This window comes from Eurytemora carolleeae, unplaced genomic scaffold (assembly GCF_000591075.1).
Source record: "Eurytemora carolleeae unplaced genomic scaffold, Eaff_2.0 scaffold223, whole genome shotgun sequence".
Lineage (NCBI taxonomy): Eukaryota > Metazoa > Arthropoda > Copepoda > Calanoida > Temoridae > Eurytemora > Eurytemora carolleeae.
The window spans coordinates 103,260-125,569 of NW_019396601.1; the positions used below are offsets into that span (position 1 = coordinate 103,260).

The window sequence follows — 22,310 nt, forward strand, 5'->3', positions numbered from 1 at the left end:
TCTATGCTAGTCCTGGCACTCCCGGCACCCGAGTTAAAATCTCCTCAAAAATTGTCCTAAAATATTACAATTGTAGGGGACCATGAATGTAAAGAGAAGACTGCCTAAATTCTACGAAATTGTCACTGAAGTCTCATCATTTGTGTAAAGGCATAGGCAACCCCACAACTAGATTTCCACAACACAGTGATATCCAGTAAACTTTGGAATACGTAGAAGACTTCAGACTCAAGTTGGGACTAATTGGTCCAATGAACACGAGACAGACGGAGCAATTGTGCAGAGTAAAATTATTCATTTCACTGAGAAAGTGATTTGAAAACTTAATAGAAAAGCTATTTACTATGCAATAACATCAAATGCACTTAAGTATTGCTTTTCACACTGCTGAGAATGAACCATCAGGTTTCAAGTCAAAACACCTATTTTTTTCTTCGGAATATATCAATATGCAGGCTTTTGAGTTATAATCTAAATTTTCAGAAAAGGACCCTTAAGAATTTTAATTAATTCCATTATAAAGAAATTGTAGAAATCAAGTGCATTTTTAAGTATAAACTCAGTCGTAACTGTAGGTTCAAAGATAATTCAAGATTTTTCTGTCTTTTTCTAATATTTTTAAAACCGTTGAATGCACATGATTTATACAATTTCTTAAAAATTAATTTGCTCGAAATTCCGTAGGTGGCATTTTCTGAAAATTGAGAATTTAACTCAGTGGCCTGCATATTATCGTATCCAAAGAAAAAGTTTATGTGTTTTGACTTGGTCCATTTTCAGCAGTGTGTTTTAAGTTTCTGGTTTCACTATAGAAACTATTAATATAATTCCAAAAAATACTTATTATAGGTTGGCTTTGACGCAAGTTTATTGTTTCTTCCTTTTTTTCTACCTTGCGGCCTGTTCAAAAGTGAAAAGAAAATTAACGATTTTCGCCGTTTGTTTAAAATTAAGACCAGCTCTAGAATACTTATATTCAAGAATTATGTAGATATAAGAAAAACAGATTTCTTTCTTCCCATCAGCCTTCCTCGATTTGTTGAGATCATGTTGAAATTCGGTAATAACTGTCCACAATACTTATGTTTTTAGACTACTAAAAGGTTTAATAAAATCTGAAAAGATTTACATTTACCAAAATTGTTTATTCTAAACATATACTGTCCTCACTGTGCCAAATTTTGACCCAAACAAAAGGAATTTGCAAAAAGCGAACCAAAAACTATCATTTTAAGGTTAGTTTTTTTTTGCTTATATTCGTCTTGTAAATTTTAGTTAAAATATAATAGATCAGTGGAGGAAATCAGTTCTGAAAGGTTCAAAACCTTTCTTACAAAAAAAAGTAGGAATATCGAGACCTTCAGATTGTACCAAACGAATTAATCGGATGTTCGATACTTTAAATTTCCACTATATAGATTTTGAGATTTCATGTAAATACTACTTAATTTGAATTCAGAATCTTAAAAAATAGAACAAAAAATAAATAATAAATGATTTGTTTTATTAGGAAATACATAAGCATTGAAAATTAATGAATTTACACTAGGTTTAAAAACTACATGTTTAGTAAAAAGTACTTCAAAATTAATAGAAAACTAGAAGACAAGAACAGAATATGCAACTTTAAAAAAAATGTTTATTTCACCAGAGAGTTAATTACATGCAGACAAGAAGTATATATTTCCGAGTTTTCCAAAATATTTGAAATTTATCAAATATCTAGATCCCTCTGTACAATGATGAACTGTTAATTCCAGGTGATTATAAACAAATTAATTACAAAAAGAACTCAAGAGATTCTAAAAGTAGCAACAACAAAAAATGCCCAAATTATAACAACTAAGATTTGTTTGATCAAAATAATTGAATCTAAATATTTAAGCATGAATAGTTTGCTAACACAACCAGAGCAAGTATAAAATAAATAAGTTCTAACGCAAATCTTCATGGTATTCTTGGAAGCATTACAACATTCCCACTGGACTGCTGGGCTAATCCAAGTAAAGGATGTGCCATCAGATTTGCTGTGGCACTACTCAGCCCGTTAGTAGCTCCTCCTAGTCCTGGGTAACCTATTGGCATTCCCAGTCCTAGAGATGTGCTCAGGCTTGGATGGCCAGCTAGTCCAAGTTGGAATGCTGGTTGTCCCACTGCTTGCAATTGTGATGGAGCCCGGAGAAGCCCTGCTCCTCCTACATTGACGGCTCCAAGACCTGAAGTACCATCAACTTCTAGAGACGGACCTCCTAGTCCCAGGAGGTCCTGTGTTTGTCATCTGAATCTTGGGATCCCTAGTCCCCCAAGGAGACCAAAAGGACTGCCATGCTGGATGAGACCCATGCCAAGATGTCCTCCCATCTGGTTGACACCTCCCAACACCAGTGGTCCCGGCACCATAGCTGCAAGTTGTGAAACTATATTGGTAACATGTTATTAAAGGACTTGATGCCATTGTGATTCATTCAAAAAAAAAGTTAAAATTCCATGTAATGACGACCAATAATTTAACCTTAATAAAAAATATAAAATCTCAAAAACAAAAAAAAATCACATGGCAATCCAAGTCTTTACAACACCTGCCAACCACAAGTTTAAAATCAGCAGAGTTAAGGGATTCGCACAAAAATAAAACATCAATTATTGAGAAAGGTGAGCTGTTGTTGAGAACCTCAAAAACTCTGATGATTTGGGGTTAATATAAGTGGACTAATTATACAAGGCAAAGAAATTGACAGTGCCATAGAGTTGGCAGAGAAGCATTCACGAAAGTTTAGTGGTACCCAACCTACCTGCCCAAGGGGTACTAACCTTAGTGTGGAATCAGCCATACCAGGCATTTATCATTTTTTATTATTTGTACAGTATACTAGGGCATAAACGACTACTACAGCAAGTAAATTTACGTTTTAAAACTAAAATTTTAGTTTATTTCACTGTCACTCAGTATTGGAAAACACTCATGCCAAAAATAACAGTTTTGACAAAGCACCCGCAGAGGAAGAGATATAATACACTTGTAAGGGACAATTTAACCTCTTCAGTTGGAAATAATTACCAAAGGTCGAAACTTTTGTACAAAATAGAGCTAATCTACAGCGCCTAATCCACACTTTTAATTTTAAGCGATTATAACTGAATCTGTAAAAAATGCTTATATTCTATTTAATGGTCGTTGGTTAAATTAAAATATTGAGTCAACAAAGCTTTCCTTGATTGCATCCTCAGATATTACAGAGCTATCCAAAATTGATTTAACTTAATCCGTTCCGCCACACAAAATACTAATTTGAAGGGATTAACAATACACCAGTTCCGACCTCAAATTAACCTATGTTCTACACTAATATACAGCAAATACATCAAAGTAAACCGGGGTATTAGTCCATGACACTGGTTAAGTTAAACCGACTCAAACATTTTTATCAAGTGTTAACATTTTAGAATTGCCAAATTCATCTGGTGGAAAACTTCATAAATCGACTGACTGTTAATTTGGTTTTAAAACGCAACAAGTAATCTAGATTTTAAATTATTGGATCCATTTTTGTTTTTATTTCCAATCCGGCAAACTTGGCAATCATAAAACGTTTAATATCTCAATCCCCTGGAACCCTTTCTAGCACAATGTGAGAAAACTGTGATGGGAAAACTGAAGTAACATGTCTACAGGGAGAAAGAGAACTCAATACTTGGAACCCACCCAGTAAAAAAACTAGATAAATAAAAAAAAAATTTAAGAAAAAATTATTTGGATCAGTCCAGATGATTGAAAACCTAAGCAAAGCGAATCATAAAAGTTTTGTTAAATGCATAAGTTAATTGAGCTCACTTTAACCCCGTTTTCAGTCTAAAGAGCATGCCCAACTTGAATTGATCTAGCAGATTTAAACGGAATGCAAACCGTTCCCAATGAAGGGGACTACTTACCGTCAAGGATGTTTCCTTGTAAACCTACCTTACTTCCTCGAAAAACTATTCTATTTATGGTTTGCAACCGGTAAAAAAAGCTGGGCATGTCGATACACTGCATAGTTTAATTGCATATTCTTTGCTTTACTCTTGGTTACGATTTGAATGAAATTACCCAATATGAAGGAATTCAAGCTTGAATACTTAAAAGTTTTACTCTAGAGCAAAGGATATGCAACATAATCACATAATGTGAAAAATGTTTGATCCCGAACAAACCTAAGTTGTCATCGGCCAACTCTCTCACGAATCTGGGAAATGTCAAGTTAAAACACCATTTCTTATCCTGGTAATCGGATTCTGTAGATCTGTAGCCAAGAAAAATAAAATCAGGAAATTAAGCCCCCCAATATGCTGGTATGAAATTAATTCCCTATAACTGAAAAATAGGGAAGAGGCAGCCCTTTCTTAGTTGAAGAAAAATCAGAAAGCAGTCCGTTAGATCCTAAAATTTCTTTTGGGCAGAATCTAGTATATAAGACCCGAGTTAAAATCAGAAAAAGATTATTACATCTGCAGTTATAAAAAATTAAGCCATCAGAGTGCAGCATTCTAATTAAGTAAACGAATGATGAGCTTTAATTGGTGGAGTTTCTTCCAACTATTGAATAAAGATCTTGAAGGATACTAGCCACGGACTTCAATCTAGAGAAGGGGTTGTATCTCCCCTAGAGCTAAGATCGGATCTGTATAAAGTTTCCCAAATAAAAATATTATTCACCTTGCTGTTGCCCAGGTAAACTGATCATCTGAGGTCTCTGCGCAAACAACTTAAATATAAAATTATTAAATTTCCAAAAATATTTGTCCTTGAAAGATATTTTTAATAAGTCATGTTGTTCGTCAGAAAAAAAGTGAATTATGCCAATAGCTCATCAACATTTTACAGGCAGAATATTGTGCAGTGTTTAAATAATCTTTGTATGTTTTTAACAAAAATTTTAAAATTACTTTTATCCCACAATTGATAAAGTTTATCTTTAAGACTGATTATGTTTAGCACTTGAGGATAAGAACAAAACTAAGTACCCTCGCATTTCCCAAAGTTTTACCCGGACGGGATGGTTTGTATAGATTTAAAGGGAAAAAACAACCTTACCTGGGGCTGGGACATCATTATACTGGGCATAGATGCATTTGGCATAGCTTGAATCATTCCTTGAGGAACTCCCTGGAATGGGTGTCCTTGCAATCCTTGTAGATGGGCTGGCAGTCCTTGCATAGGATGTCCTTGAAGTCCCTGCAGGGGGTGTCCAGGAATACCTTGAACACTGACTGGGATGCCTTGCATTCCCTGGACTAGTGTGGGCCGCGGCATCATCTGCAATAATAAATTAATTAATCTAATTTTTTTGGTGTTTGGACATTTCTTAGATAACAAAATTTAAAAATAGGCTGAGAATTTTTTTTCTTTTAGGGTAAAAATAACTGTGTATTATTCACCAAGAACGATAGTTTGAGATTCTATGAAATGTCCTGTCGTTCTTTCAATGAAATGTACTGTTAATGAAATGATTTCTGTAAAATGTATTGTTTATGAAATGATTTCTATGAAATGTCGTTCTTTCAATGAAATGTACTGTTAATGAAATGATTTCTGTAAAATGTATTGTTTATGAAATGATTTCTATGAAATGATTTCTATGGAATGTATTGTTTATGAAATGATTTCTATGAAACGTACTGTTTATGAAATGATTTCTATGAAATTTACTGTTTATGAAACGATTTCTATGGAATGTACTATTTATGAAATGATTTCTATGAAATGTACTGTTAATGAAATGATTTCAATGAAATGTACTGTTTATAAAATGTTTCTATGAAATTTACTGTTTATGAAATGTTTTCTATGAAATGTACTGTTTATGAAATGTTTTCTATGAAATGTACTGTATATGACATGATTTCTATGAAATGTACTGTTAATGAAATGATTTCTATGAAATGTACTATTTATGAAATGTTTTCTATTAAATGTATTGTTTAAGAAATGTACGCTGTTTATTTAAATGTATTCGATGACTATGAGTGGACATTACATGATTAAAAAACTTAAAAACCAGGGGTTTATGATAAAAAGCATTGAATACCCGGAAAGACAAAAATATATTTTTAAATGTGTAATAATAAAAATACTTACAGCGCTAATTGAACTAACTGTAGGGAAATATTGAGGTTGAGGTTGTCCAATCTAAAAAATTTACTTTTCATGAAAACTGAAAAATTCAAAAAATATGTGCACTGAAAAAAAACATACTGAGCTCATGGTAGAGATTGCGTTGTACATGTTTTGCTGATGTTGAATCTAAATGATTACAAATTGGTGCAAGGGATTAAATTCTGAAGTTACCCNAGACAACGGAAAAGTCCTCTGTCTTGACAAAAACTATACCAACATTTCTATATTTAATGAAACTGATAAAAAATAAAACATTTTTAAGATTTGTCATTTTTTAAATTTAAAAACTCTTTTAAATTGTTACCGTCCGCTAAAAACCTATCTGGAGGTATCGGAAAGTTGTGGACAGATCGGTCGATCGTCCAAACGGCTGAACCGATCTTAAGTCCAACAAATCAAAAAAAGGCAAATGCTTTTTTATAGATGTTAGGTACTTTCCCAAAGGCTTTTCTCAAAGCGGCAACTTCCTAAAGGTATTTTCCCTAATGGAATCTTCCCAAGTGTTCCATTTACCAAGCGGCAACTTGTTCCCAAGTCAGTCCTAGTCGCAGCGCTTGACCCTCTGGTCCATCCTAACCGCAGCGCTCGGTCCCCTGGTATATTCTGGCCGCAGCACTCGGTCCTCAGGCCCTTCCTAGCCACAGCGCTCGGCCCACCTTTCAGCCTGCAGCGCCTCCGAAGGCCTAACCTAACCTTTGGGAAGTTGTCGCTTTGGAAATTGTCACTTGGGAAGTCGCCTTTGGGAAAATACCTAACACTATTTTTAATGCGTATGTAATTTAACATCAGAATAAAAATACAACTCGTAATTTTTTAGTCCATTAGATAAATACGTACTGAGCTCATAGATGAAACTGTTGGGAAATAGTGCTGAGGAAGGCTCATCTAAATTTTTAATAATTATAAACCAAAACTAAATTTTTTAAATAACTTCCCCCCCCCCTTTAATTAAAATTTGTAAAATACGTACTCCCATAGAGCTGACAGCGGGATAAAATTGTCTAGGGTCCATCTGAAAGTGTTAACGGTTAATTTCACCGTTTTTTTTTCAAGTCGACTTTCCGCCTTTGTAACAAAAACAAATTTTTTTTCAGGGGGAATATTTTTGGCTTTCAGTCTTACTTAAATAAATTATTGGATTGCAAGATCAGTAGACTAGGTTAGTACATTTTAAGCGATTTGGAATATCGTGAGAAAGTAGAATAGAACAAAATAAAGTCCATACATTATCAGAACTTTATTAACTAAAGATTAGTTACATAAAACCAATAATGAAAATATGTAATACTTGAGGAGAAACATTTGTTGTATAGTAAATCTTTCAAAATTCAAGGTCGATGAGTTATCGTGACAGCAATTGCTCAAAGATTTCGAAGCTCAGACGTTATGGAAAAGAGTCATTGAAAGTTTCGACCCAAGGTCTCTATTCTCGACAAAGTTGTCTATGTATAATAAGGTCGGCTACTCTCGATGCGCTCCAATGAACGGAAAATGTCGTCTCCTAAGATAGGAAGGTAGATATAAGCCTCATATGACACCAATGATTAAAGAGGCGAGAGTTACGTCATATCAGGTTTTTATCTATCTATCTGTTTTCACATTTTCCGTGCATTAGAGCCCATCGAGAGTAAACATCCTTATTATACAACCTTGGTTCTCGAGTTTACCTGTGGCGCAAGATTAATCATAGGTTGACCAGCCTGCAGTATCATGACCTGGGGCTGCTGTTCCATGACAGGAGAAGGAGCAGGGGGAACAGGGGGAGGGGGTGGTCGATATTTTGGTAAGGAAGATCGATGCTCCTCCTAACAATGAATAATAAATATAACAATTTCAAAAATAACAAGAAAATTTTGAAACAAGAACAAAACAAAAGGATTATATGTCAAATCAAAGTGACCAAAAAAAATTACAAATAATAAAACAGTTCATAACTCCTAACGATATTTCGTTAAAAAAACGAACATTTTAGCACAAAAATAGTAACAATTTCAACAAAAATCTAAAATTTAAATTTATTTCTTTAACAAATTTTTTCCTAACTTTAAAAAGTTGAATGGTTCTGTTCTATGATGAAAATATACTTACTAAAGATATGTCTTCCGGTGGATGGATAATTTTCGTGTTAACTCCTGCAAATAATTCGATTTTAAAAACGCATTTTAGAATCCCTTAGATTTAGAATCTTCTAATTCAACTTTTCGTTGTGGCTCTATCTGTGAGTATCTTCTCGTTGTACGATATAAAATTTAATAATATTTTTTTACGCATTTACAAAATTTTACAAAAATCGAAAACTTTTAAATACAAATTTGTGTCATTTTGAGCATTTATAAAACTTTCCTGGGGTAATATGAGGCTTCACACAAAATTTGGGCCCGATCGGTTCAGCCGTTTTGGCGTTAATTGGATACAAACACACAGACAGTCAGACAAGCAGAGTATACTTGTACATAAAAGTACCATATTGAAATATGTTAAATTTATCAGATTTTTGTGAAGTCCTTTGAAAGCCTAAAAATATTGATTGTGTAAAAGCCTATTTTTGAAGGGGGTGGTTGTTAAAACCGAGCTGATTCCTGGCTTCAGATACAGGGTTAGTACAGGGTGTTCCAATAAACATGATGTTGAAAGAAGACTTGATATCGTCTTTGATTTCCGATAATTGATAAATTACATGCAACAAACAAATATTGAACTTACAATAAGCTTTCTAAAATGTGGTCTCAATTCTTTGTATCTTTGAAATTTGAGCTGTTTTGTTGATTTTCAATAAACTGGAATCTGGACAAGTTTCCTAACATCACCGTCAATTTTGAAGGTGAAAAATGGAAGTTAGATTTTGAAGGTGAAAAATGGATGATTTTGAAGGTGAAAAATGGATGATTTTGAAGGAGAAAAATGGAAGATTTTGAAGGAGAAAAATGAAAGAGTTTTAAGGCGAAAAATGGAAGATTTTGAAGGTGAAAAATGGAAGATTTTGAAGGTAAAAAATGAAAGATTTTGAAGGTAAAAAATGGAAGATCACATTTTGGAAATCCCGAGGCATAGTAGTTTTAACTGTGATGCTACAAAATCATATTTACGAAATAATCCCGCTTTAAACAATGACGATATAGAAGTCATGTCATGTAAATACCATGTTTATTCGGACACCCTGTATAATCTACCTGTGGTTGCTATCAGAGCTGGTTTCTCAGCATCATCACTGTATGCAGGGAAGGTAGGTTTTCCTAGTTAGACATCTATCAAGTAGGTAGAATAGGTTTATGCAGAGAATATTTATCAAATTGATAAATTCTTCTTAAAACTTCTCTCAAAATTAATCTCTTTCTATTTATATGACTTAAATACACTATCTACACTACCTTTCAGTTTTACTTAAATCTACCATTTAACTTTTTCTTTCAACTCTACTATTTTTCTCGTACCACTTAAATCTACCAATTTATTTTTTCTTTCAAATCTACCCACTACTTTTCTCGTATGTCTTAAATATACCAATTAACTTTTTTTGCAACTTTAAAATCTACCAATTCACCATTTCACACTTTTCAAATCAACCCACTATTTCTCTCGGATGTCTTAAATCTATCAATTCACTATTTTACACTTTTCAACTCTACCTATTTCTCTTGGATGCCATAAATCTACCACAGCATTTTACACTTTTCAAATCTACCTATTTCTCTTGTATGCCATAAATCTACCAATTTAATTTTTACAACTTTCAAATCTATCAATTCACTATTTAACACTTTTCAGATCTACCCATTATTTCTCTCGTATGTCTTAAATCTACCAATTCACAAAAACCTTTTAAATCTACCCACTATTTCTCTCGGATGTCTTAAACCTACCATCTCACTTTTTACACCTTCAAATCTACCTATTTTTTTCTCGTATGAATGAAGTCTACCATTTTGCCCTTTTACAGGGGTGTATATTTTTAATGGGTGGGGGGGGGGGGGGATAATTTTTGAAGATATGTAGAAAAAAAGAAAAATTTGATAAGAAAAGGTATAGTTTTTCATTCTTTTTCCTACTCTTTACCCAAAAATATACTCAGCGATTAAAACCTAAAAAAATTACATACCTAACAACTGAGAAAAAATTATTTTATTCTTCTGAACATCTGATTTGATTTTAATATTTTTCCATTTAACAGTTTTGCAATTTCTTTAAATCCACGGTTCTAAATTTCCAGTTTTAAACTCTTCAACTATCTCTATAAGTGTAATAACTTTTTTCTTGTAACTTTTAAATATATTTTCTATATCTTTAATATTTCTTTCAATAAATCTTAGAATCTCTATGCATAACATTTAAATTAACTTTCCATATCTTTAATCTCTGTTTTAAATAACTTTCACATATAATTCCCATACCTTTAAACTCTGTTTTAAATAAGTTTTAGAATCTCTAAGTTAAACTTTCAAATATACTTCTTACACCTTTAATCTCTGCTTTAAATAAGTTTAATAATCTCTACATTTAGCTTTCAAATATACATCATATACCTTTAATCTCTGTTTAAAATAAGTTTTAGAATCTCTACATTTAGCTTTCAAATATACATCATATACCTTTAATCTCTGTTTAAAATAAGTTTTATAATCTCTACATTTAGCTTTCAAATATACTTCTTATACCTTTAATCTCTGCTTTAAAATTGGTCTTGGAATCTCTAAGTTAAACTTTGAAATATACTTCCTATACCTTTAATCTCTGCTTTAAAATAGGTCTTGGAATCTCTAAGTTAAACTTTGAAATATACTTCCTATACCTTTAATCTCTGTTTAAAATAGGCAAGGAATCTGCTACTATGTATATCTTATAAATCTAAATAAATATCATATCTGATATTTTACTAACTTATTAATTATCTCTCTCTAGTTTCTCTACTATTCAACTATGCTCCCCTTTACAAGAAAAAAGGTAAAAATATGAAAGCATTGGATTTGAAGGGGCTCACAGTTGAACAGTTTAAATAAAAGAAATGATTTTAAACCGAAAAAAACTTTATTGATCTTTAATTGGTACAAAATGTACAGTAATACAGTATTGGGGGTTCAACGCGATTAAAGATAAAATACTGCGAAATAAACACACGATGCCTCATCACCAAGATGGGTTGGATCTAGGGTTAGGGGGCCCGGTCCAACCGTTCCCAACGTTCCAATTGTTTGGACCATTGTTTGAACCGCTATTCCACTTATTTGAATTGTTCCAACCAAATGCTTTCATATTTTCGCCTGGAAAAAGTACTTGATCAGTCCACGGAAAATCTCCGAAAATAATATAAAAAATCCCCCAGAATTATATTCAAATCTATGGGTAAAACTCACCGTCTGTGTTGGCCGCAGATGGGAAGAGAGGTTGCTGAGGCTGCATTAATCCTGCGGCATGTCCTCCTAATCAAACCAAATGTTAAAATTAAAAATAGAAAAAGAAGTTAAAATGCCAACTCAAAAAAAATTGAAAATTTCCCGGATGTGATTCAAGTTTTAAAATGTGCGTTTTTTTTAATCTTCGTTTCTGATAATTTGGAAGAAAAAAGAAATTTTTTCAGAGCACTTGAGGTAATTTTTTGATGCAATATAACTTGTATGTTGTTGAATCAATGACGTTGATACAACTACTTAATATCAAAAGATTGGACGAGCCGTATCAAAATACCTGGAAACTGCATTTGTTGAGGCATCATGCCGGGCATGCCAGGCATTCCGGGCATAACACCAGGTCCTCCCCAGCCCATACTGAAATATAATTGCTGTTCCGTAAGGATAATTTAAAAATCATATTAGAAATTATTGAACCCAAATAAAAAAGATAGGCCAAATAAAAATTAATGCAGAGGTGCACTATCCAAAAAATTATTCAAGAACATAAAAATGGTAAGTACTTTTATTGAAAATTAGGTCTTGATCTCATTGATGCAAAAATACAAGAATTATAGGGTAGATTAGATTGATTAAAAGTTGAAGGAATTCCACCCTAGGAAACAGAAAATAAAAATTTCGCAAAAATGTTTGTATTTAAAATTAGGATAGTCGCACAGGGGTGTATGTTTTTCAGAATTACAATTTTTTTCTATTCGTTTTAATACTTTTTACCAAAAATATCACTTTTAAAATTATTTTTCTTTTTTAGTTTTGTTTTAGCTTTTACATGATAAAACTTGGTGAATAATTCAGGCAAAAGAATTTTTTTAGTAATCTCCCTTTGATTTAGGGGTTGAGACTAAAAGTTGTTTTTGACAGTTTTGTTAGAAATGTTGACCCTGAGATAAGCATATTTTTGCGAATCCGGGTCCAGGAGGTCAAAATGTTGAGTATTCAACGGATCCAGATCCAGGAGGTCAAAATGTTGAGTATTCAACGGATCCAGATCCAGGAGGTCAAAAATGTTGAGTATTCAACGGATCCGGATCCAGGAGGTAAAAATGTTGAATATCCAACGGATCCGGATCCTATGTACTGATTTATAACTAACCCTGGGCCAGGCATAAAAGGAGCACCAGGCCGAACTACAGGCATACCGGCCATACCAGCAGGCAGTTGGGGACCTAGGCATAGTTTATAAAATAAACCAAATATGAAATAAAATAATAATATTTTTGTTAAAAAATCATCCCTTTTAATTTTTTGGAATAAATGAGCCGAAAACACAAAATATCTGTTTTGTGGTTTAGTGCAGATTTGGAGAGATTGAACTATTTCCAGACATTTTCAAGTATATATCTTTTTAGACAAATTATTATCAAATATTTGTTAAAAATATAGTAGAATAAAAGAACAAAATAAGGATTATGTAGATTAGATTAGATTTACTTTTAATGTTAGTTCGGAGTATTAAACATTTTCAAAAAGAAATTAGATCTCCCAAAGTATCTGTATTTAACAAACTTTAATTGTTGAGGTTTAAATTAAAGTGAGGAGTGGGGAGGGTTAAATTGCAATAATCTTCGCATTTAAACAGTTGTGGGGGGAGGGTTACCTGCTTGAAGAGGGGGAGTGGGAACTGCTGGAGAATCTGAATTATCTCGTCTGCCGTCGTCATCATCGTCTCCACGCGCCTCATGAGCCTGGTAAATTCATACAAGGATTTTAAACAATGGTTTCGAAAGATTTTATTTTTCAAAACATTATTTTAATTTAACTGATAAAATATACAAAAATATCAAAAACAATCATAAAATATTGAGGAAAGATTATGTTTGGGTTAGTTGACGTTTGTCAACGATAATGTATATTTTTCTTAAAATATACATATACGGTATAACCAGAGGTGCAACACGGGAGAAAGGGACAGTTGGGTGGCCACCATTCCCTAGCTTCCCGAAAGGGGAGGTCAAAGAAAAAAATTTACCCCCAGTTTATAGGTTACGTACCTTTATGTCCTCTTCGGGTATACCTTCCATACCGTAGATCTCTATCTCAATATTTCCACGAGTTGGAGCAGAGTTCGGTACCTAAACAAACCCAGGTTAACACTTTGAGTGCGAAGGCGCTAAACCACATCGGTGAAACTCGATATCCACAGCGTACACTTCTAAATTGAAAAATTTAATTTCGGAGATGGAACCGAATTTAATGAATTTGATAAGTTAAATTGAAATGCCTTACACCGATTCATATCTGAATCACCAATTCAAATTTGAATCACCGATTAGAATCACCGATCAGACGAGTCAGTGGACCAAGGGAGAAGACCCTAGTTCGCATGCTTCAAACAGATACAAAATTTTAAAGTTTCGACAACAGGGGTGAGTCAAAATATAAATTAATAAACGCTTTTACCTTGTCAATTGTCTCCTTGTGAACCTGCATACAGTGAATAGAAAGCCCGGGCCCTGAAAATAAACATATTCTTTGCACTGTCGACTGTCAGAGGGGTGCATAGTTTCTAGGGCAGCGGCCAGTAGGAAGTTGTTAAACTTTGGTGCACTTTAATGGACAAAAATACTTAAACCGCCTTGAACCATTTAAAATTTTTAATTTAAGATACTTTGAATTTTCATTTATTTTTTAATAATTTTCAAACTTATTTAAAATTTTTGGATGAACATTTGTCCGAGAAAATAAGTTTTTAATCTCAGCCTTAATCAAAACAATTTTTTAAATATCGAAAAAAGGACAAATTAAATTAAATTACAAGTACTAAGTGAGCCATACCTTCTGATGTTGAATCAAAATTTTCTCGTCGTCAAATATTCTGTTACAGTACCTAGACAAAAAATGAAAATTTAGGATCTGTCCTAGAGAACGATATTTGTTGGACACCCCCCTCCCCCATCAATTTTATATATCAATTTTTTTATTGATTTTTTCAACAAAATTAGTTTATATTTAGGGTTTGGTTAGATTTAGGCTAAGACACTTTCTAGGCCTAGCGCTGCGGTTAGGACAGTCTGGGGGGCCGAGCACTGCGGCGAAGACACGGCTAAGGGGACGAGCGCCGCGGCTAAGACAGGCTAGGGGACCGGTCGCTGCGGCCTNTTGGATGGCGTCAAGGAACTTACTAACATTAATAATCTCCATTAATTTTAAATGATTTCGTTCCTCGGTCCAAAAAGTCTTATTCTAAGACTGAACCCCCTTAGTTTGTCTGAAAAGTTCAATTATATATAGTTGTAATTGTAAATATAATATTCTAACCGAACAACCATATATTAATTTTTGTAAATCACTTCCCTATATTATAAACGTCATAGTTATTATCAAGACATTATAAGCACTTACCAACACCAAGGTTTAGTCTGCTTCTTCTTTTTCCGTCCCATATTTCTGATAATATTTTTTTACGAGTAAGCGACGCTTTAAAAGATATTTCTGAATGTATTGATTTCCAACATGGCCGCCAGAAGTCTTTCTAGAGTTCGGCGGTTTCCATAAATGATAAAATCTTAACCCGCAGACGACGACAGTTCCGAAACATTGGATTTTTGATGCTATATCGTTTGCACTAATGTCTGATTTAACTAACGTGCATTTGCAATAAAGTCAAGAATCATTTCTTGTAACTGATTAACCTCGGAAATTCTCGAGAAATTCTCCAGAATTCGTCCATAAGACGAGAAATTTTTGGGGGATCACAGTTTTGAGACTCATTTTCGAGAAATTCCTGAGAAATTTGTTCCGAATTTTCCGGCCCACAAAATTCCTCAGATTTCCCCGATAAAACTTTTACGGAAAATCCTAAGAAATTCCTAGGACTTGGTCACCCTGTTTAGGGGAATTTTTTAAGAGCATTAGTTTCCAGAAATTCCTAGGAATTTCTCTGGAATTTCACCCCAAGAAAATCCTGAGAATTTCTCCTGATTACTTCTCTGGAAATTCCTGAGAAATTCTTAGTTTTACTTGGTCACCAAGTTTAGATATTTTTAGGGGAATTGGAGAATTAGTTTGAGAAATCATAATTTCACCCCAATAAATTCTTGAGAAATCCTCCCAAATACTTCTCAGGAAATTCCTGAGAAATTCTTAGTTGTACTTGGTCACCAAGTTTACGGATTTTTAGGGGAATACATTAAGAGAATTAGTTTCAAGAAATTCCTGGGAATTTCTCTTGAATACTTCTCTGGAAATTCCTGAGAAATTCTTAGGACTTGGTCACCATGTTCACAGATTTTTAGGGGAATTTAATAAGAGAATTAGTTTCTAGAAATTCCTGGGAATTTCTCCAAAATTTCACCCCAAGAAATTTCAGAGAAGTTCTCCTGAATACTTCTCCGGAAATTCCTGAGAAAATCTTAGGACTCGGTCACCAATTAAGTTTACGGATTTTTAGTGGAATTAAATAAAAGAAAAAGTTTGAGAAATCCCTGAGAATTTCTCAGGATTTTTTCTCAAGAAATTCCTAAGAATATCACAGGAATATTTCTCAGAAATTCCTGAAAAATTCTCAGGACTTCATCAAAGATTTTCAAGTTCCGTTTTTCTCCAATTATAGGTGTCTGTGAGGTTCTCTTCTATTATGCACTGCCCTAACTAAATCTTTTTTTCTTTGCATCCTTATGGAAAAAAAATTATGATTTACTTTAGAACCATCTTTTTTCTAAAAATATTTTATTTTTTTTTCATTTTTTTATTTTTTTCTTGACAATTCAGTTGTCTGAATAAATGAAATACATGAAAACTTCAGCAAGATCCAAAATGACTATAAAGTTCTGAGTTAAGAAATTGGTTATACTTCTAATAAGTTGGAGGGGCAATAAAGATAGTTGTTAAGTTATTCACTACTGTTGGGTCAAAGTCCTGGTTAGTGAATGTACTCAGGAATATGCTTAGAATATGTTAAGATATTCCTGAGGAGCTTTTGAGAAAATCTTGGGAATAGAAATTCCCAGGAATTGGTTCTGAAGAACTTTTCTCTGGAAAAAACGGACTAATGTTTATTTCTGTAAATATTACCAGTGCAATTGAACATAAGTGCAAATGAACTGCAAATGTAACAAAAAATTTGTTCTAACGGACTATTGTTTTTTCTTTAAATATTAGTGCAATAAATTGTTGGTGCAAATGAATATTTCCAACACAAAATTTGTTCAAACGGACTAATTTTTTTCTATAGATATTATATTGCAACATTAGTTTTTTTTTATTTGCACTATAATATGTTCATTTGTACTATCTATAATTTATGGGCAATTGGTGAAATTTTAGATTTTTGTCCAATTGAACATTTTTTGTTTAATTGCACTAAAATATGTTCATTTGCACTACTTATAATTTATGGGCCATGGGTGAAATTTTAGATTTGATATCCATTATCCATGTTTCCCATTTTGAAAACTGGTTATTTTCATTTGTGGGTCGTGCATTTCTTGCTTCAGAAACTTTGGTGAAATGCAGGTTTCAAAGGTACATTGGACGAATCGGACATGCTACTCAATAAATGGAGGGTCACTTGAAATTACTCATGTTTTCCATTTAAGTATAATTACATCATATAAATAAATACTTTGAAATCTCACTTTTGCCTTTAACTAAAAAAGTTTCATTAAAAAACTTTTATCAATACTGCCTTCAGTGTAAATATATATTTGATATCATCTATATAATAAAACAAGACATTCATATATATATATATGTTTCGTATAGCCAAACGGCTAGACCGATTGGGCTGAAATTTTTTGTGGACACTCATCGGTGGGCGGGGATTAATAGAATTTAAGAACGCCGGGCCCTTCAGCTTTTTATTCATTAAATAATATGTATCAATATACAGATATTTTTTAAAAAACGTTTCCATCTATATTTTTGAAGATTACACCAACAGTATTAAGAGGGAGTGTCTCATGGAAACTAAGATTCCTTGTGTTAAATGAGCTCTATGAAAACTAAGATTCCTTGACTATAAATGAGCTCTATGGAAACTAAGAATATATGTTTCCTTAACTCTAAATGAGCTCTATGGAATCTAAGTTTCCTTGACTCTAAATGAGCTCAATGGAAACTAAGAATATATGTTTCCTTGACTCTAAATGAGCTCTATGGAAACTAAGTTTCCTTGACTCTAAATGAGCTCTATGGAAACTAAGATTCCTTGACTCTAAATGATCTCTATGGAAACAAAGAATATATGTTTCCTTGACTCTAAATGAGCTCTATGGAAACTAAGATTCCTTGACTCTAAATGATCTCTTTGGAAACTAAGAATATATGTTTCCTTGACTCTGAATGAGCTCTATGGAAACTAAGAATATATGTTTCCTTGACTTTAAATGAACTCTATGGAAACCAAGTTTCCTTGACTCTAAATGAGCTCTCTGGAAACTAAGATTATATGTTTCCTTGACTCTAAATGAGCTCTATGGAAACTAAGAATATATTTTTCCTTGACTTTAAATGAACTCTATGTAAACTAAGATTCCTTGACTCTAAATGAGCTCTATGGAAACTAAGAATATTTGTTTCCTTGACTCTAAATAAGCTCTATGGAAACTAAGTTTCCTTGACTCTGAGTGAGCTCTGGAAACTTATATTCCTTGACTCTAAATGAGCTCTATGGAAACTAAGATTTCTTGACTCTTATGAGCTCTATGGAAACAAAGATTCCTTGACGCTAATGAGCTCTATGAAAACTGAGATTCCTTGACTATAAATAAGCATTATGGAAACTAAGATTCCTTGACTCTAAATGAGCTCTATGCAAACAAAGATTCCTTGACTTTAAATTAGCTCTATGGAAACAAAGATTCCTTGACTCTAAATGAGCTCTATGGAAACAAAGATTCCTTGACTCTAAATGAGCTCTATGGAAACAAAGATTCCTTGACTCTAAATGAGCTCTATGAAAACAAAGATTCCTTTATGTGTCCTTGACTCTAAATAAGCTCTATGGAAACTAAGATTCCTTGATTCTAAATTAGCTCTATGGAAACTAAGATTCCTTGACTTTAAATGAGCTCTATGGAAACTAAGATCCCTTGACTCTAAATGAGCTTTATGGAAACTAAAATTCCTTGACTCTAAATAAGCTCTATGGAAACTAAGATTCCTTGATTCTAAATGAGCTTTATGGAAACTAAGATTCCTTGACTCTAAATGAGCTCTATGGAAACCAAGAATATGTTGCTCTGGAATTATGATCAGGATTGAGTATTGTATAATCAATTTTGTTTTAAAGTTGAAAATTTGAACATATTTTCGTCACATTTTGAATGAATATGAAAAATAATCTTGATAAAATATGAAAGGTGTATTGATTTGTTCTCCAAAACAAGTAAATCTTGAATATATGCCTGAAATTTTCCTTGGCTTGTTTGCTTTAGTTCATTATTTATTCATCTTAATATTTAACATTCATGTATCTATATTTTATGATTGCAGGATTCAAATAATAATTTTTCCTTAAAAGCATTTCAACATATTTGTAGAATTAAGTAATTGTGTTAATTTTATCTCGGTTATTAAAATAACTGAGCTGGGATGTACCCATCAAATTGGAATTCATGGTTGACAATAAATTCGAGATTGTTTTGTTAAGAATTCGCATTGTAATTCCTATTTTCGACAGCCATAACCATAGATAAAGATAGATTGCGCATAAGACGACATTTTTCATCTTGAAAGATATAAATGTACAGAGATGTTTTAAAGATATTCCTATTATATAGATTAACTAGGTCGGTTGTGAACATTGGCTGTTCTTATGTCATTGAGTACTTGTGGTGTACATGAGTTCTGTACAGAGAAATTTAAGTTAGTTTAGTCCTTCTCATGTCCTTCTTCAGTTCTCGTCAACATGATATATTGCTCAGTGAAATATTGTTGTTCAAATAGTTCCATTCCCGGAGTTATTTTACACTCTATTATGAAATCCATTAAAACACCAAACCACCCCGCTTATCATTAAAGTACACTTTGACCCCTAGAAGACGTATAAGTTCGCGGACTGTACAATTCTTCGTGATTTTGCGTACATAAGCTATCTATGTTTATTTATTTATCAATTTATATGGCAATTAAAAACATAGCTAAACCAAGGGGCGTAAACGTCATGTATGTGTGTCTGTACCAAAAGAGTGTGTGTAAGGAATACCGAACAGAACGCGTGTACTGTAGGTATATAGTGACACTATACAGTACATAAGAATCTCAGTATTTGTAGAGTCTAGGAGAGTACATTTGTTTATTGTTAATTGTTTACTTAAAAATAAGTTTAACATACATGTAATATATTATTTACATATTTAACTCAACACTATAAGCCAAATTTTCATGCAAAGAATATAATTTGATTACAATAAACTACTCGTTATTCAAGCTTGATTATAAATGAAGACATTGTTCTGCAATTTCTTTGACTGTAGTCGGGTTGTGTGTCTGTACCGAACTCGTCTGAATAGCAGTGGGACTAGCTTTCTCATGCCAGACCAGTCCCATTGCCCTTCCCTTTATTCCTATTCCCTGAGTTAAACAAATTCTTAACTCAAGCAGACAAAACATTCTATGAGTAACTGTTTTCCTTTTGTAGGGATCGGCAATTGGCATACTTAGTCATATATTAGTTTAAGATTAGATTACTAGAATTAGTAATTTGAAATTGTGCTGGTCAAACTCCTTGTAAAGAATTCATAAATGTTTTTTTTAAAAATCTTTTTAAAAAAATTTTAATTTTTTTTATTTAAGACATAATTTGATTTTGAATAGTCCAACTTTCATGAAATCGAGCAATTGTGCAGTGTTCAAAGGCCTATATCACTTCATAAGTGATTTACTAAGTTACTATGTATAACTTTTTGCTCTGATTAATATTAATTATTTCTTTAATGCTGTCTAGCTTCTTATTCGTAAAACAACAACAAAATTTTGTTTATTTGTAACAGGAAAATATTTTAATTCCTGGAATTGTGTACGAGCATAGTCAATTACACACATTTCAATGGCAAACAGAATTTTGTCCTACTCACCAAACGACAATAGAAACTATACTATAGCATATAAGCTATTTTTATCCCATTCTGAACAACAGTCATTAATCTTTTTTATTCCTGATTTTTTACTTTTTAATCATTGTGACACATAATACAGCGTTTCCCGTGAAATCTCATAATTTAACGGGGCAATTATACAATTTTGAAGCACTGTTTTTAATGTAGATTGTAATTATTCTATCTGGGGCACTAAGTATCCCCGGCCCCATCCCCCCCAAAGGAAGGCTGACTCCTATGTAGCCGCATTTTATCAAGGGGATATTTTGTTAAAAAGATTAATATGAAAGGGATATTTTGTGAAAAATTGTAAGTCAAAGGAATATTTTGTGACAAAATGCATATCATGGGATATTTTGTAGAAAAAGTTAATAGTAAGGAGATATTTTGTGAAAAAATTAACATCAATGGGTATTTTTGAAAAAGTTGATTTAATGGGGAAGTTTTGTTAAAAAATGGTAAATCAAATGGATATTTTGTGAAAAATTTAATATTAAGAGCATATTTTTGAAAAAATTAATATCAAGTGATTTTGTGAAAAAATACATATCAAGGGGTATTTTGTGAAAAAATACATATCAAGGGGTATTTTGTGAAGAAGTTAATAGTAAGGGGATATTTTGTGAAAAAATCAACATGAAAGGATATTTTATGAAAATAATAATATCAATGGATATTTTGTGAAAAAATATTATTTAAAAGGGATATTTTGTAAAAAATTGTAAATCAAATGGATATTTTGTTAAAAATTTTATATTAAGAGCATATTTTGGAAAAAATTAATATCAATAATGTTTTGTGAAAAAATGCATATCAAGAGATATTTTGTGAAAAAATGAATATCAAGGGATATTTTGTGAAAAATCAATCAAAACAATGCACGCTTCAATAGAAAACACAAAATCCAAATTATGTTAAATAATTTTCCTAGCAATGGTTAATTCCAGAGTACGTCTAACATTTCAGCCATCTATATTTGTTTACTTTTTGCTTTTTTTACATTTCAAACTAGTTTTTAAATGATTATTAATCTTCTTAGAAGGAAGATGAAAACATTGTTACTCATTATTTATCATTAATTATTTTAGCCAATTTCCGAGCATATGTTATTTAATTTCTGAGCAAACATCAACATTTCAACCTTATTTTCTGTCCCACTTTAGACACATTAATGTTTGTTAAAAGTTGAATTGTTTTTGGTAGCAAGTTCATCCTGAGCTGAAAACTTTAGAATGATGGATATCAAGATTAATGCTTAAACTCCTGGTCTTAATAAACCCGAGATTATTTTGATACACATTCGATATCCAAGAAAATTACTAGTACTGACTCTTTATAATCCCTGAGTTTTGCAAGATAAAAACCTTTTTTCATATTTCCAAGCATAAAATTAATTATACAATTTGTGCTCTGTACTTTACCCCTTTTGTGATGGCTGCACAGTGCACAACTCCTTTATTATATCGACTAAATTAAAAAAGTACTAAAATGTTTAGCCCTTCCTGTAATCAGCTATATTTGTTGAGCCCTTTTCTTATCAACTATGTATGTCATTGTCCAGCCCTTCTTGTAATCAACTATATTAGTCCAGCCCTACTTAAAATCAACTATATTTGTCCAGCCTTACTTAAAATCAACTATATTTGTCCAGCTCTACTTGTAATCAACTATGTATGTCCAGCCCTACTTGTAATCAACTATATTTGTTGAGCCCTA

The 22,310-nt window shown here is 32.5% G+C and overlaps 1 protein-coding gene across 9 annotated transcripts; it reads right to left on the minus strand.

The window, feature by feature from the left end:
• LOC111706128 (collagen alpha-1(VIII) chain) lies at positions 1 to 15,025 on the minus strand. 9 transcript variants are annotated; one of them, XM_023478912.1, is made up of 18 exons: positions 14,899 to 15,025; positions 14,332 to 14,383; positions 13,957 to 14,040; positions 13,548 to 13,628; positions 13,154 to 13,241; positions 12,650 to 12,722; positions 11,834 to 11,913; positions 11,503 to 11,568; positions 9,325 to 9,387; positions 8,243 to 8,286; positions 7,822 to 7,959; positions 7,125 to 7,166; positions 6,992 to 7,039; positions 6,233 to 6,280; positions 6,116 to 6,166; positions 5,072 to 5,293; positions 4,694 to 4,742; positions 1,620 to 2,402 (listed from the first exon to the last, which is right to left on the minus strand). In XM_023478912.1, exons 1-18 carry the CDS (start codon positions 14,937 to 14,939, stop codon positions 2,275 to 2,277), a joined length of 1,398 nt encoding a protein of 465 aa, XP_023334680.1. In that variant the 5' UTR covers positions 14,940 to 15,025; the 3' UTR covers positions 1,620 to 2,274. The 9 variants fall into 9 exon arrangements, with proteins under 9 accessions (XP_023334677.1, XP_023334680.1, XP_023334672.1 ...); XM_023478910.1 differs by lacking the exons at positions 14,332 to 14,383; positions 14,899 to 15,025 and adding an exon at positions 4,192 to 4,223 and having other exon boundaries at positions 2,319 to 2,402; positions 13,957 to 14,012; XM_023478909.1 differs by lacking the exons at positions 1,620 to 2,402; positions 14,332 to 14,383; positions 14,899 to 15,025 and adding an exon at positions 1 to 56 and having other exon boundaries at positions 13,957 to 14,012.
• Between the last annotated feature and the right edge of the window lie 7,285 nt (positions 15,026 to 22,310).

Coding starts and splice junctions, on each gene's coding strand:
- LOC111706128 (XM_023478912.1), bottom strand. CDS start 14,939: ATGGGACGGAAAAAGAAGAAGCAGACTAAACCTTGGTGTTG. Junction 11,569..11,833: donor TCAACAAATGCAGTTTCCAG/GTATTTTGATAC, acceptor TGGTTTGATTAG/GAGGACATGCCGCAGGATTA. Junction 4,743..5,071: donor TAATGATGTCCCAGCCCCAG/GTAAGGTTGTTT, acceptor TTTATATTTAAG/TTGTTTGCGCAGAGACCTCA.